The sequence below is a fragment of the Podarcis melisellensis genome (assembly GCF_964234715.1).
Source record: "Podarcis melisellensis genome assembly, chromosome: 8".
Lineage (NCBI taxonomy): Eukaryota > Metazoa > Chordata > Lepidosauria > Squamata > Lacertidae > Podarcis > Podarcis melisellensis.
Window position 1 is genome coordinate 86504628 of NC_138540.1, and position 20737 is coordinate 86525364.

At 52.0% G+C, this 20737-nt stretch overlaps 1 protein-coding gene across 2 annotated transcripts; it reads right to left on the reverse strand.

The window, feature by feature from the left end:
* Positions 1-1540: 1540 nt before the first annotated feature.
* Positions 1541-20737, reverse strand: COQ8B (coenzyme Q8B). 2 transcript variants are annotated; one of them, XM_081922133.1, is made up of 14 exons: positions 20368-20737; positions 17453-17764; positions 16941-17007; positions 16279-16356; positions 15525-15647; positions 14373-14458; positions 13987-14127; positions 13707-13788; positions 11642-11735; positions 9602-9743; positions 8032-8139; positions 7872-7937; positions 6315-6401; positions 1541-3107 (listed from the first exon to the last, which is right to left on the reverse strand). In XM_081922133.1, the coding sequence occupies exons 1-14, from the start codon at positions 20503-20505 to the stop codon at positions 2805-2807; spliced, it is 1827 nt and encodes a 608-aa protein (XP_081778259.1). In that variant the 5' UTR covers positions 20506-20737; the 3' UTR covers positions 1541-2804. The 2 variants fall into 2 exon arrangements, with proteins under 2 accessions (XP_081778259.1, XP_081778258.1); XM_081922132.1 differs by having other exon boundaries at positions 17453-17767.

Consider the following 20737-nt stretch of genomic DNA (forward strand, 5'->3'; position numbering starts at 1 on the left):
TAGCTTCCTTTGCTCTGCTTTGCAGCTCAGCTCACTTCCTTGAGCCGCCTGGAACCACCTGCTCTGCCCTCTGCTGGATGAAAAAGGGGTGTGCAGCCAGAGTGGAGAAGCTAGCGATCAATGCGAAGTCAGAACATAAGTTGAGCAGGCTGGATCAGGCCAATGGGGGCCTCCCATTGAGTCCAGGATCCTGCTCTCACAGGAGCCGACCAGATGCTCATTATGGGAACCCCGCAACCTGGGGAAGGGAGTTCTGTAGTTTAACTATACACTGCATAAAGGACTCCCCTTATATCTTTTAATCTGTTTTTTGTGTGTCTTTCAACATGGGGGAATTCCACTGCACGCTGGGTGAAAGAACCTTCCCAGGGAGGTATCGTATTTTTCGCTCCATAAGACGCACCTAGTTTTTAGAGGAGGAAAACAAGGGGAAAAAATATTCTGAACGAAACAGTGGATGTTTGATTTTTGTGGTTCATGCTGTGGCCACAGACATGTGATTTGATGGTGAGTTTGGGGTAGCCCAATGCAAAAATCCTGAGGATCCATGTGGATCCGTGCTTTGTAGCCACGTTTTTGCACCATTGCGGCCCCAGGCAATAGTGGTGCGTGATTTTTTGGGTGCAGGCTGTAGCCATGGACATGCTATGTGATCTGATGGTGAATTTGGAGTGACCCAATGCAAAAATCCTGAGGATCCATGGGCTTTTACCTCCCCCCTCCCAGGCAGCCTCCACTAGCATCCCTCATCTCTCTTCCGATCCCACCGATCAGCTGCTTCCTTTCAACACTCCCTTCCCTCTTGTTTGCCTCAGTGTCTTTTCCTTACCTGGAGCAGTTTTTTGCTCCTCCTTTTCTTCTAATTTCTCTCCTCATTGCTTTAGTCTTCCTGTCTCCTCTCCTTGCAAGTTCCCTGTCTTTACCTCCCCCCTCCTAGGCAGCCTCTTTTATTGCTAGTGTCCCTTATCTCCCTCCTGATCGCTTTGTTTCAACACCCCCTTCCCTCTTTCAAAAAAAAGAGCACAATCTGCTTTTCGCCCCTGGGCAATTCGGCTCCAGGGACCACACATTTGCTCCATAAGACGCACAGACAATTCCACTTACTTTTTAGGAAGAAAAAAGTGTGTCTTATGGAGCGAAAAATATGGCAAATCACATTTCTTACACATTTTAGTCCTGGAAAATGTTTCCCCAGAAATCAGTTGCCTCTTTTCATCCCGCTCTCTTTCTCTGTTTTCTTTCTCCTTTCTCTCCCCCTTTCTTTTCTCCCTTCCGCGCTGCCCTCTCTCTTAATTATTCCTAACCTTAGTTTTGTTTCTATATACGCCTTTCTCTCATTTCCTTGTGTCTTTCGGATTTGATTATCCTAATATAATTTCCCCACAGATGGGGTCATCAAGTATGTGATCGTTGTCTAATGAGATGTGCTATGTTCCTCCCTATTTGCTTTCAACTTTTCCATTCTTCAGCCACTCCCTCTGCCCTAAAAAATAAAAAAAATTAAGCAAGGATGAGGAGCTAAGACGTCAGAGCCACAGGGCAATATCAAAACATTTATCTGAGCTTTAAAAAAGATTATATATTGAGAGAGAGAGGGAGGAGCCCCTTCTCCAATAAAAACAGATACCAAAAAGTGAAAAGCCTTGCTAAATTTACAGAAGGGTGACAGGTCATTCTGATGGATCAGATGCTTCTTTCATTTCACAGACTGGGTGTTGGCTGTGTTAAGACGCTCTGGGGTGGGGCTGGGAGGCCCTCCCTGCGCAAAAATGCCCCCAAACTGCAACTCGTGGCTTCCCTGTCCGCTTTTGGCCCACAAAGCAACAGCCACTTGCTTTTCTGGTCCTCCGCACCTCCTCATTTGGATGGCAGAGAAAACACACGGACACCGTTTTTTCATTTTAAAAAACACCCGGTAGCTGTAATGGGCAGAGACACATACAGAAACACACACACTTTGGCCACCCATGTCAGGCTCGAGACCCAGTTGCTTCTGCCAGATCCCTCTCCCCCCAGATCTCTCGCTGCCTTTCTCTCTTTTACAACCCTTAAGCCTTTGCCTAGCTGCCCCAGTTTAAAGTCACACCCAAGTTTATATATTCAAAGCAGAAGGAGGGGAGGGGTCCCTTTTACGGGTGGGACGCGCCCCAAGTCAAGGGCAGTCTAACAGCGCTCACGTCCTCCTGCTCCAAAGGCCACAGACGGAGGAAGCCAGGACTCTCCTGGCTGGACTTAGGAACCGGAAAGGGACATCGGGATGGATGGATCTCCTTGGGAGCAGCAGTGAAGCTCTTTTATCATTCCCGGGAGACTGACAGCTCCCAAATCGCTGAGCTTCTTCAAGCCTCTTTGCTTGGCAATGAGAACCGTTGGATCCTCCAAGGGAGTCGATTGGAGGGAGTGCCAAACCTCGCTGATTTGACCGTACCCTTTGGGCGGCGGTGGCACCTCAGCTATTGCTGCCCTAGGGACACCGGGCCTGTAGGGGGCAGGAGAGCGGGCAGGAGGCCAAGCAAGGGTATGGGGCAGAGCTGGCTGGCGCTACTCCTTCCCTTGCTCAGAGGAGACCGTCAGAGAGGTCGAGGATGAAAATGCCAGGCCAGGCGGCTGTGTTAGAGGGCAGCTCTAATACCGACCAGCGGCTGGTCCGAAGAAAGACCCCCGCTTGGCCGAGATGCTGCCCCACAGAGGGCCCCTGCCCCACACAAGCTGTCCCGGCAGCAGAACGGTCAGGGCTCTCTCGCGGAGAGTTCCAGCCACTGGCGAGCTGCAGGATCCACTCGCGGAAACAGCGGAGGATCCGCTTAGGCCCTGCCGGCCATGGGAGCTGGCCGCTCCCCGGCCAAGTACCGGGCATAGGCCTCTTCGAACATCTCCCGGCAGGGGATGGCGGCCCCGAGTCGTGCGCAGATGAGGAAGGACCCGGCGATCTTGCGGTGCAGCGAGTAGCTCTCCTCCGGAGGGGGGCTGAGTCGGTGCTTCAGCATCACGGGAATGAGGTCCTGGATGCAGCGAGTGGTGCGCTGGGTGCTGAAGTCGAAGGGGCCCGGCGTGGAGAAGGCCTCTCCCAGGATCATCACGGCGTCCACGTGGGCGTCCTCAAACACCTGGCGGGAGAAGGAGGGAGGTTGGTCCAAGGGCAGGGGTTTCTGATACTGGCTGTACAGGGAGGGGCCACAGGGGCTGACAGGAAGGGGAAGAGGGGTTCCTGGGCATGGGCAGACTGCCTTTGCCACTTCTTTCAGCCTTGGTCAGACCCTACCTGTGTCCAATTCTGGATGCCACAGTTTTAGGAGAGTGTGGACAAGGAAGGTGTGTAGAAGAGGGAAACATCTACTGTATTTTTCGCTCTATAGGACGCACTTTTCCCCCTCCAAAAATTAAGGGGAAATGTGTGTGCGTCCTATGGAGCGAATGCAGGCTCCTTGGCTTCAGCGATAACAACGCTAAGCCTCCAAAGCACAGAGGGAGCACTCCCTCCGTGCTCCAAAAGCTTTGCGTTGCTTTCGCTGAAGCCTGGAGAGCGAGAGGCGTCGGTGCGCACCGACCCCTCTCGCTCTCCAGGCTTCAGGAATAGCCGCGCACAGCCCCTCCGGCAGGGAGAGGTTGCGTGGGGCTAAAGAGGAAGCCCAAACAGCCAGCGGGATGGATCTCACTGGCTGCCTTGGCTTGTGACATAGCCACGCGCAACCCCTTCGGCAGGGAGAGGTTGCGCGCAGCCTGTATGCTGCTGTTTGGGGCTGGGGGGGAATAAGATTTTTTTTCTTGATTTCCCCCCCTAAAAACTAGGTGCGCCCTATGGTCCGGTGCGCCCTATGGAGCGAAAAATACGGTACTTGCAGGCCAAAAGCAGCCTTTCTCAAGCTGTGGGTCCCCAGATGTTGTTGAACTACAACTCCCATCTCTCCTAGCTAGCAAGGCCAGAGCTCAGGGATGATGGGAGTTGTAGTCCAACAACATCTGGGGACCCACAGGTTGAGAACCACTCAAATAGAGGCACTGGGTTTCACTAGGGGGTGCTGCCCTACCTCGAATCGGCCAGGAAGGAGGGCTTGGCCCCAGGGATCTCCTGCCTTGCGTTCGAATCCCCTTTTCTGGGTGCAGCACCCTTGCAGGATTCGGCCTGTCCCAGCAGAACAACATGGGGTGGAGCTGGGTGTGGGTGGGAGCTGGAGGAGGCGAAGGGGACGTGCAAGGAAGGAATTGTTCGTCGCTGCCCCCTTCTCTTCCTTTTTAAACTTCAAAAGTGAGGATGTGTCCATGAAACAGACTTTCTCAACCAGTGGGTCCCCAGATGTTGTTGAACTACAACTCCCATCACCCCTAGCTAGCAGGGCCAGAGCTCAGAGATGATGGGAGTTGTAGTCCGACAACATCTGGGGACCCACAGGTTGAGAACCGCTGCCATAAAATGTTCAAAGAATATAAAACAAACAAGCCAGCCCCCCACCCCCAGCGAAATCACCCAATGCCAGGAATGGCAGAGCAACTGCCCAAAGGAGGAGGGGCAGAAAATGGCACCCCACTCTGGACAGTGTGGGAGTTTGCAAACCTGGTGCCCTCCTAAGAAGAGCCTGGCTGTGGGATCAGGCCCATCTAGTCCAGCCTCCTATTCTACCCCAAAGAACCGAGGACTCCAGATAGACTGCCGCTGGATCTGGAGGCTCCATAAGAGCATGAGAAGAGCCTGCCGGATCAGGCCAAAGGGGCCCCATCCAGTCCTGTTCCCACACTGGCCAAGGAGACGATGCCTCTTTGGGGAAACCCACAAGGATAAGGGGGCTCTCCTCTGCTGCGGTCCAGAGCAAATGGTGCCCAGAAGCGTTGTTGCCTCTGACTGTGGAGGCAGAGACCCGCCATCCTGGCTAGTTGACGCCAATAGCTCTCTCCTCCTCTGTCAATTTGTGCAAGCCCCTTCTAAAGCCATCCAGATGAGTGGCCTCCACTGCCTCTTGTGGCAGGGAGTTCCACAGTTTATGTGCTTCATGAAAAAAGTCTTTCTTTTATCTGCATTCAGCTTCATTGCAATGACCATGAGTTCTAGAGTTATGAGAGAGATAGAGAGAGAGATTTTCCTCTCTTCCCACAATTGTTGTTGTTTAGTCATTTATTCATGTCCGCCTCTTTGTGACCCCCTGAACCAGAGCACACCAGGCACTCTTGTCTTCCACTGCCTCCTGCAGTGGTCAAACTCATGCTGGCAGCTTCGAGAACACTGTCCCACCATCTCGTCCTCTGTCGTCCCCTTCTCCTTGTGCCCTCCATCTTTCACAACATCAGGGTCTTTTCCAGGGAGTCTTCTCTTCTCATGAGGTGGCCAAAGTCTTGGAGCCTCAGCTTCAGGATCTGTCCTTCCAGTGAGCACTCAGGGATGATTTCCTTCAGAATGGAGAGGTTTGGTCTTCTTGCAGTCCATGGGACTCTCAAGAGTCTCCTCAGCACCAGAATTCAAAAGCATCAATTCTTCGGTGATCAGCCTTCTTTATGGTCCAGCTCTCACTTCTATACATCACTACTGGGAAAACCATAGGTTTTAACTATACGAACCTTTGTTGGCAAGGTGAAGCCTCTGCTTTTTAAGATTCTGTCTTTGTTGTTGTTCTTTAGTCGTTTAGTCGCGTCCGACTCTTCGTGACCCCCTGGACCAGAGCACGCCAGGCACTCCTATCTTCCACTGCCTCCCGCAGTTTGGTCAAACTCATGCTGGCAGCTTCGAGAACACTGTCCCACCATCTCGTCCTGTCATCCCCTTCTCCTTGTGCCCTCCATCTTTCCCAGCATCAGGGTCTTTTCCAGGGAGTCTTCTCTTCTCATGAGGTGGCCAAAGTATTGGAGCCTCAGCTTCAGGATCTGTCCTTCCAGTGAGCACTCAGGGCTGATTTCCTTCAGAATGGAGAGGTTTGATCTTCCTGCAGTCCATGGGACTCTCAAGAGTCTCCTCCAGCAACATCATTCAAAAGCATCCATTCTTCGGCGATCAGCCTTCTTTATGGTCCAGCTCTCACTTCCATACATCACAGATCCTTTTATAATCTCCTCTCTGTGAGCAGCAAGAGCTCTGGTGCTCCTTGAGAAACTTTGCGACTGTTAAACTAGCTTAAGGTGGACAGGCAGGGACAGAGACCATCGCGGCAGATCGGTGGCAGTGTGGGGGAGAGATTTAAACCTCCCCTCCTCTTCCTGCCCCCCCCGGCTCACAGCCTCTTGAAATCCACCCGCTCTGCCCAGGGCCCCTCAGTGCCAACCCAAAACGCTGGTTCCTGCTCATCCTGGGGCAGCTGATGAGATTAATATCTCCCGACGGACACTCTCACCTTGGTCTCGAACCCCGTCATGAACTTGAGGTCTTTGGACTTCTGCAGCACTTTGGCCCGGTCCCCATCTGCCGCGGCCCTCACCACCTTCGCAGAGAGGAAAGAGAGGGGCTGAGGGGGTGGATATTGGGGGGCCCAGCCCTGCTCTAGCCAGCGGCTGACATTATATAGCCACCACTGGAGGCCCCCTTCCCCAACCTGCTAAATGTGTGTGTGGGGGGGTGCTATTAGGATTATTATTTCATTATTATTTTGTGTATTATGTGAGGAATGAGGTTACAGGGAACCAGGCAGAGGGCCTTCTGGGTAGCCTGCCCTGTGGAACGCCCTCCTGTAAGATGTCAAACAACTATTTGACTTTTAGAAGACATCTGAAGGCAGCCCTGTAATAATAATAATAATAATATTTATACCCTGCCCATCTGGCTGGGTTTCCCTAGCCACTCTGAGCAGCATATGGCATATATAAAGGTAAAGGTAAAGGTAAAGGTACCCCTGACCATTAGGTCCAGTCGTGACCGACTCTGGGGTTGCGGCGCTCATCTCGCTCTATGGGCCGACGGAGCCGGCGTTTGTCCGCCGACAGCTTCTGGGTCATGTGGTCAGCATGACTAAGCCGCTTCTGGTGAACCAAAGCAGTGCACGGAAACGCCGTTTACCTTCTTGCCGGAGCGGTGCCTATTTATCTACTTGCACTTTGACGTGTTTTCGAACTGCTAGGTTGGCAGGAGGAGGGACCGAGCAACGGGAGCTCACCCTGTCGCGGGGATTCGAACCGCCGACCTTCTGATTGGCAAGTCCTAGGCTCTGTGGTTTAACCCACAGTGCCACCCACGTCCCAATGGCATATATAATCATAGTAAAACATCAACCATTGAAAACTTCCCGATACAGTGGTACCTCGGGTTACATACGCTTCAGGTTACAGACTCCGCTAACCCAGAACTAGTGCTTCAGCTTAAGAACTTTGCTTCAGGATGAGAACAGAAATTGTGCTCCAGTGACGCGGCGGCAGCAGGAGGCCCCATTAGCTAAAGTGGTGCTTCAGGTTAAGAACAGTTTCAGGTTAAGAACGGACCTCCGGAACGAATTAAGTACTTAACCCAAGGTACCACTGTACAAGGCTGCCTTCAGATGTCTTCTAAAAGTTATATAGTTCTTTATCTCCTTGACATCTGATGTTTTATTGTGCTTTAAATATTTTGTTTGGAGCCGCTCAGAGTGGCTGGGGAAACCCAGTCAGATGGGCAGGGTATAAATTATTATTATTATTATTATTATTATTATTATTATTATTATTATGCTCTGAAGTATGTTGTTATTACTATTAAATGACAGAGATAACACATTACAGAGGTGATGGAAAAGGCTAGAAAGTTAAAATGGACACATGCAGGCTGAAGGATTAAAGGAGGGTTAGTATGGAGACCCTGCCCTTTCCAACGGCCGAGGGGACGCCCACCTGTGTGATGCCTGGACCATCTAGAAAGCAGGCATCTACCCCAGGAGGGATGTGAGATGCTGTAAAAGGAGGAGGAAAAGATAACCGGCACTCACCTCAATGTAATTGTCAGTGAACTCTTTGCTGAAGTCTCGGCTGGCCCCAAAGTCCAGCAGGGTCACCTGCGAGGAACGAGGGGTTAGACGCGTCTGCAGTCTCTTGCATCCGGCAAACATCTCCCCACCCCCATCCCAAGAATCCAGCCCAAACTCCCACCTTGTGCCTCTCGGCATCGTAGAAAAAATTGGACCAGTTTGGATCAGTCTGCATGAAGCGGAACTCAAAGACCTCTCGGAGGCACAGGCGAAGGATGTGGGAACAGATCTGCGGAGAGAAGGAAGAGAGGGAGCCCTCCTTTACTTTTTAGATACTTTTAGTGGAAGGAAAGGCAAAATTTGAAGGAAGAACGGAAGAAAAGAAAGAAGGTACCAGAAGAGAAGCGTTAGGCGGCAGAAGGGCAGATACAGAACACGAATATTGCGGCTTAATAAATACTTAAAAAATATTACCAATATGTTGAACACATGGTGGTCTGAACAAAAACATTAATCTTAATCCCCTTGTTTTCTTATCATGTGTGCACCACGTGAATGGAGAGACGGCAAGAATAAAATGGAAGAGAATGGGCGAATTGTGTCTTATTTTCATGTAACCTGGAATGGCCATCCGTCCGTTTGCCTCCTCGTTCATTAATGATGTGAAATCAAACCATACTGCAAGAACCCTTCCTCTTTTACTAGATCCTACTTTGAGACTGATTATTATTATTTTCTGGCCAGGCTACCTGCCAGACTCTTGAGTGCCACTAGTACAGAGAATGACTAGCTAAAGCGTTTCCCAGAACCTCGCTAGAGACATTCTCACTGCGAGAGATGAGCTCCTTGTTTTTTTACCATCTCTTTATTGGCTTCAGAAAATCAATTTCAAAGCGCCAAATAGAGAAGGAACAACAGTTCGATCGGGGATTGGAGATGTTTCCTTTAATGCCTTGGCCCAGAAATCTGCAGCCTTGAGGTCATCCTATTGCAGGGTGCCTGCCATTTGGCAGCATTTATGCATAGCGGTCAACTTACAGATTTGAAAATAAGGGACCAGCAGCCTCGAAAATAAGGGATCAGCAGCCAAAATAAGGGATTTTCCAAGGGGCACAGGTATGTTCAGCTTCTGAGCCCCTCCGAGCCAAAAGCAGAAAGCCCAGCCAGCAGCCAAACGAAGCCTCAGGCGGTGGTTCCCACAGCGCAGCAACCCGGCAAAGGGGATGCAGCAAGGAAAACCACCGTCACCTCTCCGCTGGGAAGCGCTGAGCAAAGGCGAGTCCCCAGGCAACGCGGCCGATTTGATTGGCACAAGGCATGCAAGCTCCACCCCTAACCCTAACCCCCAGTCGCTCTTAGACTCCTTATTGGGTGAGCAACGCAGCCAAGCAACACAGTTGGAGCCTCCCTCCTCCCTGGCCAGCAGGGAGGAAGGGAGAGGAGCTGCTTCCTTTGAAACCCGGGAAATTTAAGGGACATCATCAATAAGGGACAGCAGCGGGACACGGCACTGGGATATGGGACTTTCCCGCCAAATAAGGGACGGTTGACAGCTATGCATTTATGTAGCCTTCCCTGGGCAGGCAGGAAAGGGGGCTGCAGCCGCCGGGTGTGTGTGCAAATGCTACGAAGGTCGCCTATAGAGACGCTCCTTTTTTGGGGGTAATGCCAACCACAGACATAGAGATCTCTCTTCCACCACCCAAGCTTTCTCTGTAAGGAGAGCCCTGCGTTCCTGGCGCCCGCCTCACCTCGTTCCGCAGCTCCTGGCTGAGATCCTGGCAGCGGTCCAGCGGGACGCCCCCCGCCAGCTCCATCGACAGGACCCTGTGGGTGGACAGCTCCTCTACCACCTTGGGCACCTCGAAGAACGGGTCTCCTTCCAGGAGGTGCCTGGGGGAAGAGATGATTCAGCAAGGAGGCTCTCTCCAAGTGGGAGGGCTGCAAGACACCACACCACACACCCCACAAAAGGCTGGTTGGTCCTGAGGCTACAGAGGTCCTCCAGCCTCATCCCAAAAGACACCTCCCTTTGAGGGAGGTATTCTTGAGTTATTACTTTTATTTTATATACTGTTATGTTTCTACGTGAACTGCCCTCAGACCTCCGGGTACAGGGTAAAGGTAAAGGTAGAGGGACCCCTGACCATTAGGTCCAGTCATGGCCGACTCTGGGGTTGCGGCGCTCATCTCGCTTTCTTGGCCAAGGGAGCCGGCGTACAGCTTCCGAGTCATGTGGCCAGCATGACTAAGCGGCTTCTGGCGAACCAGAGCAGCACATGGAAATGCCGTTTACCTTCCCGCTGGAGTGGTACCTATTTATCTACTTGCACTTTGACGTGCTTTCAAACTGCTAGGTTGGCAGGAGCAGGGACCGAGCAACGGGAGCTCACCCCGTCGCGGGGATTCAAACCGCCGACCTTCTGACTGGCCAAGTCCTAGGCTCTGTGGTTTAACCCACAGCACCACCCGCGTCCCTCGGGTATAGGGTGGTACATAAATTAAATAAATAAATAGTAATAGTGGGCTCTGCCCCAGCTCCCGCCCACTCCCGTGGCTCAGTGTGGCACAGCGCCAGCTATGGAGACAGAAGTTCCTGGGTTCAGTCCCTGGCAAGAACTCTTGAAACCAGGTCGTGCTGTTGCTGCCAGCCAGGGTTGACTTGCAGGGCAAGGCAGCTCCCCACTTTCCTGAGTCAATTCCAAGAGCTGGCAGCCCTGGGCAGGACCACTGGGGCAGCCATGCTGGCATTTCCTTGTCAGGGGAAGGGTTTGCAGGGAAGGCTCTTGAAAGGCCGAGGGGGGGTCTCCCAGGAGGAGCAAGGCCAGGCCAGGGGTTTACTCTCAGCTACCTGAACTTCCTACAAATACCTAAATACAGGCGGTCATTTACCCTTGCTAGATTCAACGTGCTGCCATCTGCCTTATTGCAGGGCAGATTCGAGGGTAAACCATACGCGGAACGAGTCTGCCCCTGCGGATTGATGGAGGTAGAAACTGTCTCTCACGCCACTTCTACGGGGATATACACTCGGTATTTATTACCCCTACTATGCAAAAATCTCCAAATGAATCCGAACTTCAATGTCTAAAATCCCTGGTAGAGGACAAGGATCCTGAGATCACGTTAAGGGTAGCCAAATTCTGTGCGACTGCCATAAAACGTAGGGAACAAGCTGTACTAACATAATGATTAAAGCCTTAAATGATAATTTTAGGTTGCATGTTAGTGACTAAGTTTTAATTTATATATATATATTAACTGTTGCTACATCTGTAGGGACGCAGGTGGCGTTATAGGGACGCAGGTGGCGCTGTGGGTTAAAGCCTCAGCGCCTAGGACTTGCCGATCGAAAGGTCGGCGGTTCGAATCCCTGTGGCGGGGTGCGCTCCCGCTGCTCGGTCCCAGCGCCTGCCAACCTAGCAGTTCGAAAGCACCTCCGGGTGCAAGTAGATAAATAGGGACCGCTTACCAGCGGGAAGGTAAACGGCGTTTCCGTGTGCGGCTCTGGCTCGCCAGATGCAGCTTTGTCACACTGGCCACGTGACCCGGAAGTGTCTCCGGACAGCGCTGGCCCCTGGCCTCTTAAGTGAGATGGGCGCACAACCCCAGAGTCTGTCAAGACTGGCCCGTACGGGCAGGGGTACCTTTACCTTTTACATCTGTATTGTCCCTGTTATACCTACCGGTAATTGCAAATTCAAATGTATCCCTATCGTGTTTTATGACTTCCTTGATATTGTATGTGGGCTGGAACTGGTCTGTGACCAAAATAATAAATTCATTCGTACCTGAACTTCTGGGCGCACTGAGCTTCCCGCTGGTAGTCGCATTCCCACTCCAGCTCCTTTTGAAGCACTTGCAGGGTGTTGTCAGCAAAGAGGCCTGCAAGGAAGCAGAGATGGGCCGAGGCTGCTCACCCAGGAGAGCACAAAACTGGGGAACTCCCTGGTGCAGGAGGGAAAGACCAGCCACCCACTTGAGCGGCTCTCAAGGAGCACTGGGCAGATTCAGGGAGGAGGAGAGGGCTCTGGCGCTCAGGTCTTGTCTGCAGGTGGCTACCTGGTAGGCCCTTGTGAGAAGATGGACTAGATGTGAAAAGGTATAGATTGCTCTTGAAATGGCATACAAAAGGTGAACAGGTAAAATCTGCAATGGTACACTGGGCAAGGGATTTGAGGCATAACATTCAGATTGCAGATTGGGAAAGGTTATGGAAAACAGATTTGAAATTCACAGCATGTATATGAAAATGATGTGTCGGTGGTATTTGACTCCTAGTAATCTAGCAATAGTTAAAGCCATGGTTTTCCCAGTAGTGATGTATGGAAGTGAGAGCTGGACCATAAAGAAGGCTGATCGCCAAAGAATTGATGCTTTTGAATTCTGGTGCTGGAGGAGACTCTTGAGAGTCCCATGGCCTGCAAGAAGATCAAACCTCTCCATTCTGAAGGAAATCAGCCCTGAGTGCTCACTGGAAAGACAGATCCTGAAGCTGAGGCTCCAATACTTTGGCCATCTCATGAGAAGAGAAGACTCCCTGGAAAAGACCCTGATGTTGGAAAAGATGGAGGGCCCAAGGAGAAGGGGACAACAGAGGACGAGGTGGTGGGACAGTGTTCTCAAAGCTACCAGCCTGAGTTTGACCAAACTGCGGGAGGCAGTGGAAGACAGGAGTGCCTGGCTTCTCTGGTCCATGGGGTCACGAAGAGTCGGACATCACTAAATGACTAAACAACAACAATCTAGCAAAAATGTATAAAACAAGTACAAATACCTGCTGGAAATGTAAAGAAAAAGAAGCTAACTTTTATCATATGTGGTGGTGGTATAAGGTAATAAAGGCTTTCTGGGAAATGATATACAATGAACTGAAAAACATGTTTTTAAAAACGGGGGTTTTTTTTGGGGGGGGGGGAATCCAGAAGTCTTCGTATTAGGAATTGTAGGCACCGACATCCCAAAGGAACTCTTCAGTTACACGACAACAGCAGCACAGCTGCTACTAGCCCAGAGATGGAAAGAAGAAATTGAGTCCCTAGCAGAGAGGAATAGCAAACCAAGCTATTAGACTACGCTGAAGTTGCAAAACTGACCGGAAAGCTCAGGGACCAAGAAGACAAAAACTTCCAAGAAAGAATGGGGGGGGGGGGGAATTATAATTTATTTAGGAGACCACCGGAAGCAGATGAAAACAGGATTTTAATCTCACTTGTAATGTAACAAATATGGACAGATGTAAAATATAGATTATGAAATAATATGCAGTTGAAAACATTGACAAGAGGACCTATGGAGGGGGAAGTCTTGAGATTCAGATAAATCTCTCTATCTGAATATGTATTTGGTTTTGTTATGAATTTATACCTGTATAATCAAATAAAAACGGTTTTTCAAAAAATCTGAATTCTTTCCGCAGGGCCTGTAAGACAGAGTTGTTCCGCCTGGCCTTTGGCTTGGAATCAAATTGATTCCCTCCCCCTCTTTCTTTTTTCCTTTCTTTCCTTCTGTGTTGGAACTCCTATTTGGGGACTTCCCTGGCTTTTTTCTGGCCCATGTAGGACCAGCCTGGATAGTTAGCCTTGGTGAAGACTTGACATTTTTATCCCCCCAAAACTGAGTTTCTACTGAAATGAGGCTGCATTTTAATGTTGTATTTTAATCTTGTTTTTAAGCTGTATTTCAATCAATTGTTTTGTATCTGGTGTTGGCCACCCTGAGCCTGGTCTTGGCTGGGGAGGGTGGGGTATAAATAAAAATTATTATTATTATTATTATTATTATTATTATTATTATTAAGAAGAGAGAAGATGGGACTTGATGGGCCCTCTTTGGCTCACCTTGTGTTCTCCTTACCTTCTGGGAGCATCATGCTCATCTTGAGCACCACCAACAGGTTATCCACGTCACTCCGGATGCTCTGAGCAATGCCTGGGTACTGGAGGAGGAGAGGAGAGAGATGGAACGTCAAGACCGGCTGCGCTGCCAAGGGCCTCCAACCCCAGCAGACCAGAGACTTGCCTGGCAGTCAGAATCTCTCCCTACAGGCTCTGCCCTCGCCCCGTAGCCAGAGCACCTTCCTTGCATGCACAGTCCCGGGTTCAAATCCCGGCAACCTCTCTGAGCCAACGTTTACCTGGATCTTCATGGCCACTTCGGTCCCGTCCTTCAGCACCCCAAGGTGCACTTGGCCGATGGAGGCGGCCGCAAAGGGCGTTTCCTCAAAGGAGGCGACTCTGTTCCGCCAGTCGGCACCCAGTTCTTCCACCAGGACGCCCTGGAAGGGGAAGAGCAGAGAGTCTCTGAAGCAACACGCTGGAGAGCTGCCTCACACCGGCAGCGGCTGCCACCTGGACTAAGGAAAACCCCGCAGGCATTTTCCTGCACTGGCAGCATCTCAGTGTGGCAGCTGAGCCAGATTTCCCTGCTCAGAGCATCCATGCCAACCCTCCCACCCAACCACAGGCGGAGGACAAAGGCGGCTTCCCTCGCAGCCCCCTGCCCCACCCCTCAGCAACGCACCATCATCTGAGAGGGCGGCATGAAGTCGGCGCTTTGTCGGACCCGCTGGAAGATCTCCTGCAGCTGGGGGCTGATGAAGCTGTTGTCTGCGGGGAGAAGCGGGCGTCCCAAAGAAACTGTTTTTTAAATATCGTTTGCAGTGCTGCAACCCACCCTGCTGGCCTGGACAGGCTCTTTGGTTTTGGCTCGGGAGGGCAGTCCTTTGACGGGTGTGGAGGACTCTCTGGTCCTGAATGGGGTAACTGTGCCCCTGAAGGACCAGTTGTGCAGCCTGAGAGTCATTTTGGACTCACAGCTATCCATGGAGGCACAGGTCAAATCTGTATCCAGGGCAGCCGTCTGCCAGCTCCATCTGGTACGCAGGATGAGACCCTACCTGCCCGCAGACTGTCTCGCCAGAGTGGTGCATGCTCTGGTTATCTCTCGCTTGGACTACTGCAATGCGCTCTATGTGGGGCTACCTTTGAAGGTGACCCAGAAACTACAACTAATCCAGAATGGGGCAGCTAGACTGGTGACTGGGAGCAGCCGCCAAGACCACATGACCCTGGTCTTGAAAGACCTACACTGGCTCCCAGTACGTTTCTGAGCACAATTCAAAGTGTTGGTGCTGACCTTTAAAGCCCTAAACAGCCTTGGTCCAGTATATCTGAAGGAGCGTCTCCACCCCCATCGTTCTGCCCAGACACTGAGGTCCAGCTCCGAGCGCCATCTGGTGGCTCCCTCACTGTGAGAAGTGAGGTTACAGGGAACCAGGCAGAGGGCCTTCTTGGTGGTGGCACCTGCCCTGTGGAACACCCTCCCACCAGATGTCAAGGAAATAAACAACTATCTGACTTTTAGAAGACATCTGAAGGCAGTCCTATTAGGGAAGTTTTATTCTGTCTTTAGTATTCTGCTGGGAGCAGCCCAGAGTGGCTGGAGAAACCCAGCCAGATGGGTGGGGTATAAATAATAAACTACTACTATTATTATTGTTGTTGTATACCCTTCCAGGCTTGGGGGTGGGGGAAAACAGATGGATCTCTTTGGAATTTTCCCAATGCCAACCAGCCAGCAGCCCTATCGACCCTCCCATCAATTCTGAGCAGCCCCCCACGGAAAGATGCTGGCAGGAAATGGGAACACCCCCTTCTCCCCCCCCCCCGATACCTTGAATGCTCAACATCTGGCCAATCTTGAGGGCAGCCCCACGCATTTTGCAGAGGGTGTCCACGATCCGCTCGGCGTTTGCCTCCGACAGGAAGGGGTTGGAGTCCAGCAGGAAGCTTGCGTCTGCAGAGGGGGAGGGAAGAAAGATTTGCCTGTGCCTGGGGTAGCAGGCCTCTCATGAAAGCAGAATATGTGCGTCGCCACCCCCATCGTTCAGCCCGGACACTGAGATCCAGCGCCAAGGGCCTTCTGGTGGTTCCCTCATTGCAGGAAGCCAAGTTACAGGGAACCAGGCAGAGGGCCTTCTCGGTGGTGGCTCCCGCCCTGCGGAACGTCCTCCCACCAGATGTGAAGGAAATAAGCAGCTATCTTATCTTTAAAAGACATCTGAAGGCAGCCCTGTTTAGTTTTTAATATTTAATGCTGTATTGTTTTTAACACTCGACTGGGAGCCGCCCAGTGTGGCTGGGGAAACTCAGCCAGATGGGCGGGGTATAAATAATAAATTATTATTATTATTATTATTATCATTATTATTATTCTGCTGGGTCAGGCCAAAGGGGACCCAGCTAGCCTGGCATCCTCTTCCCTTGAGAGCAGAAGAAGAGTCCAGCCACTTTTTGAGGCAAGGCCAGCTCCAGCCAAGCACCCCGGCCCTCAAAATCCTTAGGAGCAGCCCCTTGTGGCCTCGCACGCATATGTGCAAGAGAGCATGAGTGCATAGGACCAGGCCCTTCTCTCGCACCTTCCTTACCCTTGATTTTTTGCTCCCCGTTAAGGGAGTTCCTCGCCACTTCCACCAAGGCTCCAAAGCCCAGGCCCACAGCCAGACCTGGAAGGGAGAAAGGATTGTATGAATGGAAGGCGGGGGGGGGGGGGAATAGAATGAGTCCAGTCTCCCCCCTCAGCCCAGTCTCTCCCACCACCAGCTCCAGCTGCCCCTCCCCACCCCACCAATGTGGAACCCATAGGAAGGTCTACTCTGCAAGCATAAATTACATTAGGAGCGTCCTCCAGAAATGCTTAGGATTGTAATTTTGTGAGTGGAATATTCATTTCAAGCCATTCATTCTCAGCCCTCTACAATTCCCAAATGACAAGATTTATTGTCATAGTTTAATACTTCTTTTTCAGGGGGGAATTTGCTACAATTCGAGAACCTGTCTGCGTTAGTTTTTGTAGATGTGCATTCAGCTTCCACGCTCCTGCAGCTGTTTACATTGTTCCACGACTGGTCCTTTCTTCTGAGCAACTGGCGTCTGTCTAAACATTCCGTGACATCACAGCAGCCAAGCCAATGGCAGCAAAGCATACAAACGAATGGCAAAACCCAGTCGCATCACCCTGGCATTCTGCCTCCCTCTCTGTGATGCAGCAAATCCTCAACTGAGAATGCTGCTGCCTGGAGGATCTCACCTCCAAAATTCGCAAGGCGTCCAACGCGGGTCACTGGCACTTTCCGCTCGCGGGCTCTCTCGCTGAGCTGAGGAACAAAGCAGACAGCAGAAAAGTTAAGCCAGCCAGATGTTGGGGGACAAGGAAGGCTCACCCCCTCTTGCAAGCTCTCCAGAAACATCTGGGAACAGAATGTTAAGACAATATGGGTCCACCTTGGCGCGTCCAACCAGTTTATTTTTATGCTCTTAAGCATAAAGTTTCTAGAGTTGCGATCTGAACTATTTCCCCAACCGACAGCGGCAATTAGCAGCACTACCTGTGCATACACCTTAACCCAGAGCTTTGCAAACTGTGTGCCTCAACACACTTGCTTGTCGGCTGCAGCGTGTGGGTGTGTTGCGAAACGAAAAAGTGTGTCACGAACAGGGAACGTTTGGAAACTTCTGCCTTAAGCGTTGCATCCCTGCTGGATCCTGGCGGGCTCAGGGTTCAAGCCACCCATTCCCCCCCCCACAAGACCCAGGCCTTACCTTCTGCCTCATTTTGCCCAGACTCTCCTGGTCTTTCCTCGGCCGAGATTCCCTCGCCTTCTGGATGTCCTCCACCGTGAGACCTCGAAGCGGCGCACTCTGATGAATCAGACGGGGACGGCCAAAGCTGGAGACTCCCCAAAGCCCGGGTGCCCCTGTGGGCATGGGAAGCGGCTGGTCACCGGAACGATCGGCAGCCCATCCTGTGGCGCTTGTGGTGTGACAAGGGTTTGCCCCCTGCAGGAACCACCTTCCCGGGCAAGGCAGGTTTTCCTGCTCCTCCCAAGGCGATGCTGGGAGCGCCACATTTTCCTGCTAAAAGCAGAAAGCAGATTGCTGTTTCCTGCCAGGTCCAGGACACACACCTCTTAGCCCCAAAACCCAATTTCTTCTAAAGCACTGGGATCAGGGGCACCAACTCTTGGGGGCAGAGAAATCACCAGTCCCCTCAATATTCCTTAGCAGGGTGCTCAGCCCCAGACCTCCAATATTGAGGGGGCAGAGGAAGGCAAACATCCAAGCATCTACCACCTCCATCTGGTACACAGGCTGAGACCCTCCCTGCCCGCAGACTGTCTCGCCAGGGTGGTGCATGCTCTAGTTATCTCCCGCTTGGACTACTGCAATGCGCTCTACGTGGGGCTACCTTTGAAGGTGACCCGGAAACTGCAATTAATCCAGAATGCGGCAGCTAGACTGGTGACTGGGAGCGGCCGCCAAGACCACATAACACCAGTTCTGAAAGACCTACATTGGCTCCCAGTACGTTTCTGAACACAATTCAAAGTGTTGGTGTTGACCTTTAAAGCCCTAAACGGCCTCGGTCCAGTATATCTGAAGGAGCGTCTCCACCCTCATCGTTCTGCCCGGACACTGAGGTCCAGCGCCGAGGGCCTTCTGGCGGTTCCCTCCCTGCGAGAAGCAAAGCTACAGAGAACCAGACAGAGGGCCTTCTCGGTGGTGGTGCCTGCCCTGTGGAACGCCCTCCCACCAGATGTCGAAGAGAAGAACAACTACCAGACTTTTAAAAGACATCTGAAGGCAGCCCTGTTCAGGGAAGTTTTTAATGTGTGACATTTTTATGTATTTTTAATCTTTGTTGGAAGCCGCCCAGAGTGGCTGGGGAAACCCAGCCAGATGGGCGGGATACAAATAATAAATTATTGTTATTATTATCAATGGAAGGCTAAACCAGCCTGCATGGGGCAGGGAGTCCCACATGTGCCACACGCTGCCGCCACCACCCCAAGAATGGAAATTGCAGAGGTCAAGTAATGGAGCAGTTGAGCATCCAGGGAAAAGGTGACCTCATTTTCTGTTTCTTGAGCTTTCAAGGCCATTACCCAGCAGGGAAAACTGAGCCTGCCTGTGTGCTAGACATGTATCTATCTATCTATAAAAAGATATAATATTGGGACAGCAGTTCCCAGTAGAGGTGGACATCCTGGGCTCCACAAGGTACAGTGGCTTTTGTGTGTTCACCAGGAGGCAGATTGGGACGCGGGTGGTGCCATGGGTTAAACCACAGAACCTAGGACTTGCCAATCAGAAGGTCGGCGGTTCAAATCCCCACGACGGGGTGAGCTCCTGTTGCTCAGTCCCAGCTCCTGCCAACCTAGCAGTTTGAAAGCACATCAAAGTGCAAGCAGATAAGTAGGTACCACTCTGGCGGGAAGGTAAATGGCGTTTCCGTGTGCTGCTCTGGCTCGCCAGAAGCGGCTTAGTCATGTTGGCCACATGGTCCGGAAGCTGTATGCCGGCTCCCTCGGCCAGTAAAGCGAGATGAACGCCGCAACCCCAGAGTCGGCCGCGACTGGACCTAATGGTCAGGGGTCCCTTTACCTTTACAGGAGGCGGATTGGACTTGTGCCATGTGGACACATCTATGGATGAAGGATGGTATACCAATTTAATACATGATAAGAGCATCCTCCTCTGAACCCCTCACTTCCCTGTAGCAGTGACCTTCCCAGGTTGTGTAGAGAAGAGCACGCAACACATTGTCTGCTGTTTAAGTGGCAAGCGATTTCTATTTTGGCTGCAGGCGTCAACATGCTTAACCGGTTGGGTTCGTCTCTCGGAGCTGATTTTCATCCCTGAAGCCAGGAGTTAAGGGCAGGTGCTTGAATTTCAAAGGTCATTTCAGCCCTGCTCTCCAGCCACCTTTGGGCAGAGTCAGCATCCACGGCCCTCTTCCAGCAGGGAGGCAGCGATGGCATAGTGGTTAAAGTGTCAGACTGGGAGAGGCCGGGGTTCGAATTCCCACTTTGGCTATTGGGGGGGCTTGTGATCTTGGGGAACAGCCACTGCCTTTTCTGAGCCTAACCCACGTCACAGGGTTGTAGTTGTCGTGGGGATTAAACAAAGGTGTAGGGAGAAGAACTTCGCGGAGCTCCTTGGAGGAAAGAAGAAGGGCTGCGGGTGCAACACATTACAGTGGTACCTCCGGTTAAGTACTTAATTCGTTCCAGAGGTCCGTTCTTAACCTGAAACTGTTCTTAACCTGAAGCACCACTTTAGCTAATGGGGCCTCCTGCTGCCGCTGCGCCGCCGGAGCATGATTTCTGTTCTCATCCTGAAGCAAAGTTCTTAACCTGAAGCACTATTTCTGGGTTAGCGGAGTGTGTAACCTGAAGCGTATGTAACCCAAGGTACCACTGTAAATAAAAGCAGCCGCACAGAGGCCTCTGCCCTGCAGGGATCAGCGCAATCATAGAGGCCGGTGTGCAGTTTCACGCTCACAAGGGCATTGCACACTTGCGAGACTTGTTGCACACTTATGAATGAGTACCGGGTGCTGGATCCTTGACCCTGACCCGGCAGGGTGCTTCTGACGTGTGGGTTGGTGCCCAGAGCCCCAGTCCAAGGACTCTCCCCCACACACACCCCACTTCCACACCCCCCCACTGACTCACCCTCCTCTTCCTGCAGCTGTCAGGTCTCCCCTCGGAGCTGTGGGTCCCGGAGGAGGGTCGTGCCAGCCTGGCCCCCTCAGGGGCGACCCTCCCCGCAGAGCAGCTCCCCAGGAACCTTAGCCCCCGCTTCCAAGGCATCCCGGTCGGGGGGGGAGAGGAGGGGACCCAAAAGGCCCTGAGGGGGGGCAAAGGTCAAAGGGCGCCAAGAGAGAGGGGTTCAGGTGAATGAGAGAGGACCCCCCCCCAAAAAGAGCGGGGTCAAAGGTCGCCAGGTCCGGGTATTGGGGGAGACTGTTCCCACCGCGGTCCGACCCTCGCCGCTCGCTTCTCCCCTCCTCTGGCCACCGGCATCTGCTTCCGGGTCCGGCTA